Source organism: Stereum hirsutum (genome assembly GCF_000264905.1).
Source record: "Stereum hirsutum FP-91666 SS1 unplaced genomic scaffold STEHIscaffold_1, whole genome shotgun sequence".
Lineage (NCBI taxonomy): Eukaryota > Fungi > Basidiomycota > Agaricomycetes > Russulales > Stereaceae > Stereum > Stereum hirsutum.
This window is the reverse complement of record NW_006763131.1, coordinates 1,655,451-1,666,556: the sequence shown is the minus strand read 5'-3', so window position 1 is coordinate 1,666,556 and position 11,106 is coordinate 1,655,451. Positions and strand designations below refer to the sequence as shown.

Below are 11,106 nucleotides of genomic sequence, written 5' to 3'. Positions count from 1 at the left end.
AGCTAGCACACCCCTCCGTCGTCGTCTCCGACGCAGCCTGGCCAGCTTGCGTACATAGAACCATTGTCGGGCGAGCTCAGGTGCATGCATAACTTATCCTTGTCATTTGACTACTGCTTACACCGAATATAGTCCTTTTTATGCGCTTTCACGTCCTAGGTGTCGGCTCCATCGGAGGACTTCTCGCACATCACCTACGGCAGACCCTTCCTCAAGAGCATCCGGTCGTCCTCATTCACAAGACTCTCGGACAAACCTATGATGCTCAGCGGAAAGGCAGCATCATCACCGTCGAGCGCGATGGCGTTCAGCAGCAATCTTCTGGACACAAATCCGAGGTTTGGCGTCTCAAGACGCTGGCTGGAATAGACAAGTGGGTTGCAAAGTATCCGAGGTTGACAAAGACGGGTTCTCGCCGTCCGCGCAGGTTACACGAGCCATACGCAGAAGCTGAGCAGGATTTCCTTCCTTCTGCTTCCATCGAGTCGTTGTTCGTCGCCACGAAAGCAGGCGGTGTCGTGTCTGCCATAAAGGAACTGGTACCTCGACTACAAACCCACAGCACGATCGTCCTTCTCAATAACGGGATGGGTGTATACGAGGAACTTGTCTCCAAAGTTTTCCGCAACCCCGAAGCTCGACCTCACTTCATCCTCGCGGTTAACAACAACGGTGCATTCCTCAAAGACCAACTACACGTCGTGCACGCAGGTCCCGGCTCACTGCAGTTCGGTATCGTTCCAGATCCCATGGGCCGTAATTACGAGGAAATGCTCGACGATACTTTGGCTCTGCCATTGGATTCCATCTCTAGCCGAGACGACCCCCAGTCTGAGCGATATATATCCTTACGAAATACTGTCGCCGCGCTGGCTTCCCTCGAAGGCGTAGGCGCATCGTGGAACCCCATATCGACCGTCTTACTCGCTATGAAGCGCAAACTCGTCGTCAATGCCGTCGTCAATCCTCTCTCTGCGCTCATGAACTGCCGCAACGGCGACGTCTTCCAGTCCGATTACGCACGTCACGTAGCTCAGCGAGTCTGCCGCGAAGCAGGTCAAGCGTTCGCGGCTGATCTACGCGCAGGTTTGGATATGACGCGGGCAACAGGGCAAGGACAGGATGCCATACCTCGCTGGAAAGGGAGGCTGGCTTTACTACCTGCGCCGCTAGAGCCGCGGGCCCTGGAAGAAGAGGTCCTCCGCGTAGCGCATAATACGGCTGACAATGTCTCGTCAATGCTTGTCGACGTGCGAAGGGGCAAGACGACAGAGATAGAATATATCAATGGATATCTCACGCGGCTCGGTTGGGCCCATAAGGTTCGGATGCACACCACCGCCTCGTTATACAACCTTGTCAAGATGCGGCAAACCATCCCCATCGACAATCTCCTGAGGCATTGAAAGCGCACGCTACATGTCTACTTTCCTAGTTCGTCAAAACTTTCTATAGCCTCTACGCTGCTTTACTGACTGCTTTGTTGTGTGTTGTGCTTAGCCCTGACACTCTTCTGCTCATCTATGGCTGCATCGATCCTCGCCAAATGACATAACCCCTTCCTCATGTAACCAGATCTGCGGCTCCTCATTCAGCGTATGGTCTCGAGGTCTATCTCCGAGCGCCCCATCGTACCGCTATACTTTGGTGCCCCGACGTTATAAGGAGCGGGTCCAGAGTACGGTACGCGGTAGCATGACGTGATGCTGCCGTAGTCGCTTCACTCAATTATTCCTCAACGATAAGAGTGAACGAGCCCGTGCGTATCTTCCAAATTTGCCAGGCCGCCATACAAGACTGATGATTCGACGGTCGTATTCTTGGTTTCAGAGTATTGTGCAGCGTCCCACTTGCTTTGGCCAGGCCGCCCTACAACCGCCATTAACTTACGCCCCTATCCCGAATACTTCAACCCATCTAACGGGCGCACTCCACGCTCGTGGCTGCTCTCTCGACCTCTCTCATATCGCACCTCAGCGCCACCGCTCCTGAACATACGCTTCCGTTCGGTTTGATCAGTAATGAATGATCATGTGTAGCATACAAATGCGGCCTGTGAGTCTGTGAGCGTCAATGTTCGGCCAACATCCTCGTTTGTACTCCCCGATTCTCGATTTCGCGTTGCCACTTCATCTACTCCAATCGCTGGATTGAGAGATGGGAGCGAGATATCTTCAGGTATAATCTATTTGTGCTCCAATGGCGGGAACGATGCAGATGCCAGTGGCGGCTTCCCTCAAATGTTACCATGCTGCCCGTGGCTCTTCCGTTCCTCGAGGAACCTACAATGGTACAATCTATCCTCGTATTCGATATACATTCATCCCAATCCCAAGCGGAGATGGCGCTCAAGCAGTCATGGCATTGGAACAGAGTTTGGAGAGACCCCGGACACCCCCAGATAACCTATTCCTGTGCTCTATCTGACGACATTATCAGCACCTCTCTCTCTCGTCTACTCAAGTACAAGAGTAGCTCCAGTCCTGCTTCTTTCCCCCTGTCATCCAACTGATGCATGACTTATTCAAATCTGCGGCCTATTTTTGGTCGATGATCATGAAGCCGTCTATTCTGGGTAGCTTATACACTCTGCTGGAGTGCCCATCTTCCTCCATGGAGGTTTATTCCCAGAATATCTACCGAGTATCAGAGTTCCTAACATCGTGTCGATAACGACAAGCAGCCAGCTCCCCAGTCCTCGATCTTTTTGTACAGGCCTTTATCTTTACGCTGTACGTGCAAGCGACGCTACATTCTCCAATAGGTGTCCCTCTCACCTTGACGAAGTATTTCATCGTTCTGAAACGATGCTCTGTCGTCATCGACAGACGGGGTTCTTCTATCTTAAGCGTTCAAGGAGAGTCGCAATGACGACATAGTCCGTTGGGTTATGGACGTCTCCCGCTCGTTCAAACCAGTAAGTAGCATATTTGTTGGGGATCGGAGCTCTTTGTTTGATGAAAAAAAAGTGGAACTTATGCAGCTGTCAGCTCGATTGAGCTGACTGCGGCATTTTATTTTCGGAGTTGGCGAGAACGACTGGCACAAGTCTACGAAAAGCGTTCGAATTCCGAACGACATCGGCAGGGAATGTCTATAGTCCGTCTCATGATTATCCGTAACATCAACGTCTGAATTCAGCGCATCGAATCAACCGACTCCACACCCCAGTTTCAGAGCACTTTCTTCAGCTACTGCCTGCGAGCGAGCTAGCGATCCGAACCGAATCGAATCGTACCGACGGCTTTGACTTGGTTGATCGCTGTACTGTGCACTGTGCATTGTGCACCTGTGCGCTCTGCGCATGCGCTGTCGGCTGCGTCTCGCACTCGTTAGACATGCCTGATCTTGTTTGTCTCTGACGTCGTCCTGTGATGTTTCTACAAATTCACCCCCATGGAGAGATCGCGAAGGAAGCAAAAAAAAAAAAAGCAAGGAGAGTTCGAGGTTTCCTGAACAGCCCTAGCGTTGTCCCAGGTGTGCCTTGAAAGCAACTTGAGAGGGTTTAGACCAGACGATGAGATCATGGAGCTCTCGGGACGCTCAGTAGTCGACCATACATAATGATAATGCAGCGCTACGCCAGAGGCCTCGTTTTTGGGCGTAAGTGGCGTCACGAGAAGATCAGTGCACATTGCGCCAATGGGCTCGGATGGTCTTCTATGGGCATCCTCGTGAGCGACTTCACATCGACGGGGAGATGGGGCCGTTTGGATCTTACCTTGACAGAACACGATGGTGGATGGTGGATGGCTGTGGTGACGCTCGCCCGGTTGAAATCTAGTCTACTCTGCCTTTGGGAGACTATGGTGATGGACAACTCAGAAGATCGTAAACGGGTCGAGTTTTCCGAATGAAGGCCGGTGGAAGGCCTGCCAGTGCGGTCAGATACTGTCAACCTACGGAGCAAGGAGAAAACGGCGCTGTTGCCTGTAGGGCGCGGTCTAATTGGAGCTGGGCGAGTCTCCACTCGAGATATGTCTTCCATGTAGGCCACGCATGGAAGCGACACATATAATCACGTATATTTCGTGGTGAGTGATGGCTCTCGTTGTACAGCGCGAATGAAGCCTTGATTGACGGTCGCTACATCTTGCAGATGGACGTTTTTTCTTTCTTTTTCAGATAGATTTCAGATCAGAATAAGATCCTTCACAGTGACACTCCGGCATTGCAGGAGTCCGGGGAGAATCGGCCACTTGATAAATATGCAGATGCTCAACAGAAGATGATGTTGGGCCACAGGGGCTATAGCATTGCAGCTTCTGTCCTTCGCCCATCAACCACCTTTGACGGCGACTCCGTCCACCAATTGAATGTTGTACGGTCGACTCGGGACGGTCAATAAGAAACCAGAGCAGCAGCGACATGGACGATGGATCCTGACTATCACCGCCTGCTGTCACTTCTCTGTCGGTGTCGGTGTCTCTTTACCTTTACTTACGCCACATAGAACGACATGACACAGATGCCGGTGTCCAACTACACGAGTCAGTCTACAGGCACATATTGATAGGTACTCGGTCATTCATGGCGATAGAGTCGATTCTGAAAGTGTCATGGACGTAGCGTCAGAACTTGACTGGAATGGTATTGCATGCAGCTGGCAACGCCCAGCTGCCCGCTTCAAGCCACCCGTCCTCGAGGTAGGGCGATGTATGGAACACCACCAAAGACGACATCCTGACGATAATCGCGACAAAAATACCAGCACCAGCAATAAACACGCACACTTCTAATCTACCCAAAAACCGAGGACGCTGCTAGTGTCCAATCATGCATGTCACGACGATGGTTACAGTGTACTTGGATTCGCATGCAACGAGGAGCACTATCAGAAGGCTGTCCGTCAAGAATTCTCGTACATACGACTGGAACTGGGAAGCCTGTTGGAGCGAGTAAGTACCCGTCGGCATCCCAAGCTCGTCCGTTTTGGGAGGGGGATGGGTGCCAATATACGAAAGCATTGTCACTGTCAGTGTCATTATCTTCAGCCTCGTTGACGTGCGTGCATACATGCATGACTCGGATAGTCGGAATCGAGTAAGTTACGTATGGGACGAAGGGAACTGAACGGCGATTTCGATAGCCCGCCGCTCTAAGTTACTTATCTACTGTCATTCGCTCATAGTATCTCAAAAGGACCTAATCGGACAATTATACACCGCGACAGAAGAACATATCTCGATCCTCTTTTGGACGGGCGTAACTCCAACTTTACTATCATCTCGCAGCTACTAGCCCTACAGCAGTCTCGCTATTCAAGCTAGAGTGCCACAAAAACGCCACCCGCCTTAGCACCACTGGCACCCTCAATGTAGTGAGGTTGAAAACGGACCCGAACCGAAAGACAGCATCTCGAGCTTGTTTCAACATGCCACAGGAGTGGGAACGAGCGTCCTACCTACCCACATACGACGAATATAGCCATGTTCAGGCGCAATGCGGTCGGTCGTGCTAGACGGAGTATCTTCGCTGCATCTCTATCCTCCTCCTGTCCTCGGTGGGCGAAACGAACAGCTAATAGGAATAGCTTACACTTACGCTCGTGCTGATACGGGACGGACGCACCTACGCCATGGAGTGTCGTCGCGATGGGAAGAAAGGGCAGAGAAGGATCCTGAAAGGACTCGGAGTCTGGAATATCCATTATGGTATGGAGGTATGCACATTGTCTCGTCAATCGCACTGCCAATGGTCCAGGATCGAGATATTGATGCATGAATCAATAAGTATCAGAAAGTGGAGGTGGTGGTGTATACACTACTCAAAAAATGGTCACGAAAGGTCAGGAGGGGTAGGTAGGTATGCTAGTGTTATAGTAAGTTGTAATCATATATGTTATGTTAACTTGTTGAATGATTCATAAGGTCCGAGGTATGAAGTAGATAGAAAGTCACAGTGGAACACAGAGCGCAAGGCGTAAGAATCAGAGTAACTTAAAAGTAGATGCACAACACGTCCGTATCGGACAAAAGAAGGGAGAGAAATAGAAACGGTGAGGTGAGGTGAGGTGAAGAATGTACCCACACACGAGGGCAGCCCAAGGATACAAAAACAAACCTGAAGATAAAAATGTCGTTGAGAAGGTGTAACGTACCGCCCAAAAGGATGAGGAATGAAAAGAATGTGTCTGCAGAAAAAAAAGAATGAACAGGCGATCGACGTGAAAGTCTGTATTCGTGTCCGTGCAAATCTATGGTCATATAATGAAGACGGTGATATGATCACGATGTGAAACTCCGCGCTCATCTCACCGTCAGGACGTCAAAGAATAGCTGGTAACAACGGTCAAGGAGGCGTGAACAGATAGATCATCATCAGTGGAAAGCTCGAAAGTCTAGTGGTCGTCAGCACCCGGTCGTCCCCATTGCACTGTCCTCGTGATGCCCTTGTTCCAGTCTTCCACTCGCCGTCTGGCAAGAGTCGACATTGTCGATGACGCCGTGCCGATGAAGCCCAGACCGGACGATTGGATCACTGCATCGACGAATACGGGATACCTGCACAAACGAGGAGAAAAAATCAGCAAACAAGTATTTCCACACGCAAACCACAAATATAGCCATTGTGACGACGAACACGCACCATGAATTATGAGTCTCGAGTATATCGGTCGTAATCTCTGACTCAACGAGATACCAGCCCCTCTCGCGAACCTGGTTCCACCACACCGGATCCTTCTCGTCACTCAGCACGATCACATGTTCTGGCACGACTCCATATCGTTCCATCGCCTCCTCCTGTATCTCCGCAACCCGACGGGCGTAAACGTCCATGCTCGCAAAGCAGTCCTCAAGGGAGTAATCGCCACAATAATTCTTGAAATCGCCATGGCGGGCATGGATGGCGATATACTGTTCACGCAAGGGCAAAAATAGCCGTTAGTGTCGTGTGCGGGTGGAGTAAATGCGGTGGCATGGAAAGGGGATAGGGGAACGGGGAACGGGCAATGGGGCGAGATGAGTCGAGTGCGCTTACGGGTGGAATTGGGTCACTTTCGGGAGTGTGGAAGATACGCTTGAGGTATCCATCGGCGATGTTCTGGAGACGCTCAGTCCATCGGAAATGTTTGGCCACGAAGCGCCATGCCGGACTATGGTCCGAGTCCCATTCGAATGACTACCGAAAGAACGCGTCAGTATAGATGATTGGATTTCCGAAAACGGTGAGTAGCAACGAACCGTGGACGCCGCGGTATAGTAGAGGTAATCAAAGCAAGCGAGATGCTCGTCTGGTGGAAGCGTGGTACCGTGATGTGCCGAGGGATGAGGAGCAGAGAGCGACGTTGCGCGCTTGTCGGGATAGGTCAACTCGGCGACTGACCAGAATAGCGCGTGCGGATCGTGTTCGTTGCCGGGGAAGGTTTGAATAGAAACCGGGGCGGGTGTCCATGAGATATCTGACATGTTCGATAGTAGTCGAAGATTGATCGGAGCAGCGAGACGAGCTTGAATGAGAGGCGGGATTTGGAGCTACAACAGACAAATATACACGCACCGAGTTTCTGATACTGGTCTGCATAGGTGATCCGGGGTCCCTCGCGAGTCTGTACGGCCTCCCAGACACTCCAGCAACCGAGATCTTCCATCTCTGTGCTGTCTTTGTCCTTAACATCGTCCCACTCGAGGACGGGGACGCCGATGGAGTTGCTGAGGTATTCGATATCGAAGACCTCGCTGAAGGGAACGGGTCCGACATCGCCACCGGTGTGTGATGGAAGCCAGTAGCCTACGATGGGTACACGCTCTGTGATAAGAGCTAGATAAATGAGGTTGGCCTTGAAGAACGCGAGTCAGCTAAAGATAGCGCTCATAGACGCGAGAAGTCAAGTTACATATGTCATGACATCGTTCGCTGAAACCACTTCGTCAATAAATATACACAGGTTAGAGGGCTTTAGAAGGACGTACTCCAGCCAGCAGAGATCCAGGAGGTGATGTATTGGGTATCGTTCCGTAGATTGTCTGCAAACAAGTCAGTTCGAAGCTATAATTTCTTTTTCGAAAGTAGGCGCACCTCGGAATCTAGCTGTTGGTGAGCCTACCACTGCGGACTTTCGTTCCGAGACCCAAACCACGTCGGACGGATGATGTGAAGAGGAATAACCGGGAATTGAGAGTGACACAGGGTGGTGTCCCAACGACAGCGAGGTAACGAGACCAAGTGATAACAGGGAGAGCAAAGCGCAGACAGCGAGGAAAGACTTGCGGCGAAGGATATGTGAGTAGGCCATGAGGGGGAGGGTGGGGGACATCGCTCGCGTAGGGCTGTCGAGGACGGGGTGGACGTGATAGTCGTGAAAAGAAAGCGATTGGAGTTGTTTTGCTTTTTCCATGTCGAAGACAGCCAGGGCGGAGAGGAACAGTCTGGGGTAAGGCCGCTTGTGTCCCGAACAGGGCGGCACGCATTATATCTAACGGCTGGCGAACGCATGCGAGGTGGACTTTGTCCGGCGGTGACATGTCCAGGCGCCCAGGCGCGCCACCCTCCATCTTCCGGCCCACGACTTCGGCGCAGCCATCTGATCATCTCCCGATCGAGATCCACCACCCCGCGTCCGAACGCCCGGCGCCACCCCTTCCGTGCACTCGTTCCGTCATGGCCTCTCTTCGACGCACCGAAATAAGATACACCCTCATGTCTGTCCAGACCACCGCTCATAAACCGCGCGCCTCCGAGCACTCTCCACCGTCTCCCTCCCCCCGACGACGAAGAGCACCATGGACGCCGCACCCCAGCCCCCCTCTTCGCTGCGCGTAGCGGCCGTCGTGTCCTTCTACATGGGAGCTGCCCTGGTTGTAAGCACCCCATTCGTCTTACCGAGTGTTCCTTGCTGATAGGACCATAGATGGTCTTTGTGTACGTTCGATAGTCAGGTCTTGTGCTCCTGTCCTTATCATCTGGCTTGCAGTAACAAGGCAGTCCTTAACTCCTCGCCGGATCTCCCTCTCCTCTTCCTCTTCATCCAACTCATCATCGCCGTCATTCTCCTTCATGTCTCTGCATTCTTCTCCCCGAGAATCGAGATTCCGAGACTCGACCTGCACTCGGCTAAGAAGTTGGCCCCTGTCGTCATCGTCAATATCGTCGGTCTCGTCTTCAACACACTCTGTCTCCGTGACGTCGAGGCTTCATTCTTTCAGGTAGGGCATTTCCCATGCTTTAACGGATTAAGACCTCTGATCGTTTACCGAACTAGATTGCACGCGGACTCGTTCTCCCGCTCACCATCGCTGTCTCCACCACCGTCACCCACGTACAACCGTCCAGTCGCACCGTTGCAGCTGCTGCTCTTGTCACTGTCGGTTTCTTCGTCGGCGTCGCGCCACAGAGTGGTCTTCCCACTTCGGCCGTCCCATCAACGCTCTCTTTGTTCTATGGCGTGCTATCCTCACTCTTCATAGCTATCCATGCTGTTCTCATCAAGGCATCGCTTCCCTACTGCAATCACTCCACCATTCAGCTCGCATACTGGACCAATCTGGGCTCGGCTGCCCTCCTGGCCCCATTCATGCTCTTCAATGGAGAAATCATGAATGTTATGCAGCTCGCGAGCACGCCAGAATGGAATGGCACCGTGTTCATGTGGGGCTCCCTGGTCACTGGCGTATTCGGTTTCCTGCTCTGTGTCGCCGGTCTGCTCAGTATCAAAATCACGAGTCCTGTCACGCATATGTTCTCCTCCGTACGTCCATCCTTTCCTCTCGGCTCGCGTGTGTAAAACTAAACTCATGACCGTGCTTACCTTTTTAGGCCGCTCGCTCAGTTATCCAGACTCTGCTTGGCGTGGTACTCTTTTCTGATGTGCTCACGTTGTACGTATCTATTTTCTTTCCTGAGACATCGATCCTCCTTAACGTCGCTGAACCTTGATGAATCAGTAATCGGGTCGCATCTATATTTACTATCCTCGGCGGAACGATGTACGTTGCCTTCTCCCCCGAAATAAACATCTCCTTTAGCTTTAGATGGCGTTTTGCTGACTGCTGACGCCCTCGGTGTTTCAGGTACTACACTTGGGTAAAATCCGTAGAGAGTGCGCCTATAGCGCCTCCGCCATCGCCGCGGGACGTTGACCTCGAGGCGATGCGGACGAGTGAGAGGAATGATGAGGAAGGTCGATGGACGGAGGAGAAAAAGGACGAGGGGCAGTAATCTTGATTTCTGTAAACAATTCACGGACTCTGGGACTCTGACATTACGACTACTCACCTTTTATCTTGATTTGTTGACGATGGACCTTCACGTAGTACTTACATGCTTCCAGCTCGCTTTCTTGCTATCGTTTCGTTTCTTGTATATACGTAGACGCTTTGACACATTCATCGCTCCCGAACAGCACCGACTAGCAATTCACGGCCTTCACACACCTTGCATCGATCTGACTTTCCGCCGGGTCGTGACCTGTCCTTGCTTGCTTGGACGCATGGACTAGTGGTGGTTACTAGCGCCTCGCATTCTCCGCCACGGACATTTCAGGCCGTCGAAAGTCCATACAGGACCAGACAGCGGTCAATATTTCGTATTGAAGAGTCAATAAATCGTCGTGCTCTCGCAGGACGTTGAACGCATTGGGACCTGACGCGGACGATGCGAGCAGGAATTTCCGGGTTGTCGGCCAGGATCCCGAATTTCAATCTTACATAATAATTCATTGACAGGAATGGAGGAGAACCCCATTTGGCAAGTGGGCTATAATTAAAACTGGGCTAACGTTAAACGTTGAGGTTTTCGGGGTCTTACCGCCGGGTTGAGACCCGCAGCGACCGGATTGGGAGAAATGGTGTTCTTCTTTCGGTCTGCTTTCGGGTTGTGACTTTTGCGTGTTTTGTGTCTTGCTCTTGCTCCTGAGTCCTGGGTCGTTCTGCGCTCGTGAGCACAGTTGGGATCTGCGCATGACTGCTGGTGGGCAGGTCGCAGCGAAGTAATGCGGCGCAGGACTCAAAAAAAAACATGACACTCGGTGTTTTATTAGCGCGCTTTGCTGGCGACGACGAACTCGAACACGGACGTCAAGGGGCTTTGACATCAGTGTGTGCTGTCGCATCAGCGTGGCACCTTTTTCGAGGTGGTTCATGGAACTCGGAAAACCTGTTTTCACAT

General features: G+C 51.9%; 3 protein-coding genes across 3 annotated transcripts; 2 read left to right on the top strand and 1 right to left on the bottom strand.

Moving 5' to 3' along the window:
• The first annotated feature begins 20 nt into the window (after positions 1 to 20).
• Positions 21 to 1,900, top strand: STEHIDRAFT_117283 (uncharacterized protein). Its single transcript, XM_007298668.1, has 4 exons — positions 21 to 80; positions 133 to 1,434; positions 1,501 to 1,759; positions 1,831 to 1,900. Exon 2 carries the CDS (start codon positions 141 to 143, stop codon positions 1,404 to 1,406), a length of 1,266 nt encoding a protein of 421 aa, XP_007298730.1. The 5' UTR covers positions 21 to 80; positions 133 to 140; the 3' UTR covers positions 1,407 to 1,434; positions 1,501 to 1,759; positions 1,831 to 1,900.
• Positions 1,901 to 5,639: 3,739 nt separating this feature from the next.
• STEHIDRAFT_143645 (uncharacterized protein) lies at positions 5,640 to 8,368 on the bottom strand. The gene is made up of 8 exons (XM_007298667.1): positions 8,020 to 8,368; positions 7,914 to 7,967; positions 7,838 to 7,857; positions 7,501 to 7,780; positions 7,185 to 7,402; positions 6,982 to 7,122; positions 6,589 to 6,857; positions 5,640 to 6,503 (listed from the first exon to the last, which is right to left on the bottom strand). The coding sequence occupies exons 1-8, from the start codon at positions 8,336 to 8,338 to the stop codon at positions 6,341 to 6,343; spliced, it is 1,464 nt and encodes a 487-aa protein (XP_007298729.1). The 5' UTR covers positions 8,339 to 8,368; the 3' UTR covers positions 5,640 to 6,340.
• Positions 8,369 to 8,706: 338 nt separating this feature from the next.
• On the top strand, positions 8,707 to 10,374 carry STEHIDRAFT_89058 (uncharacterized protein). The gene is made up of 7 exons (XM_007298204.1): positions 8,707 to 8,801; positions 8,852 to 8,862; positions 8,915 to 9,146; positions 9,203 to 9,688; positions 9,757 to 9,818; positions 9,885 to 9,926; positions 10,011 to 10,374. Exons 1-7 carry the CDS (start codon positions 8,724 to 8,726, stop codon positions 10,156 to 10,158), a joined length of 1,059 nt encoding a protein of 352 aa, XP_007298266.1. The 5' UTR covers positions 8,707 to 8,723; the 3' UTR covers positions 10,159 to 10,374.
• The last annotated feature ends 732 nt before the right edge of the window (positions 10,375 to 11,106 follow it).

Excerpts from the sequence above, each read along its gene's own strand:
- STEHIDRAFT_143645 (XM_007298667.1), bottom strand. The coding sequence starts at position 8,338 with ATGGAAAAAGCAAAACAACTCCAATCGCTTTCTTTTCACGACTATCAC. Across the intron at positions 7,858-7,913 it reads CTGGATCTCTGCTGGCTGGA|CGAACGATGTCATGACATAT; the intron begins GTACGTCCTTCT and ends AAGTGGTTTCAG. Across the intron at positions 6,504-6,588 it reads CTCGAGACTCATAATTCATG|GTATCCCGTATTCGTCGATG; the intron begins GTGCGTGTTCGT and ends TCGTTTGTGCAG.
- STEHIDRAFT_89058 (XM_007298204.1), top strand. The coding sequence starts at position 8,724 with ATGGACGCCGCACCCCAGCCCCCCTCTTCGCTGCGCGTAGCGGCCGTC. Across the intron at positions 9,147-9,202 it reads TCGAGGCTTCATTCTTTCAG|ATTGCACGCGGACTCGTTCT; the intron begins GTAGGGCATTTC and ends TTACCGAACTAG. Across the intron at positions 9,689-9,756 it reads TCACGCATATGTTCTCCTCC|GCCGCTCGCTCAGTTATCCA; the intron begins GTACGTCCATCC and ends TTACCTTTTTAG.
- STEHIDRAFT_117283 (XM_007298668.1), top strand. The coding sequence starts at position 141 with ATGCGCTTTCACGTCCTAGGTGTCGGCTCCATCGGAGGACTTCTCGCA.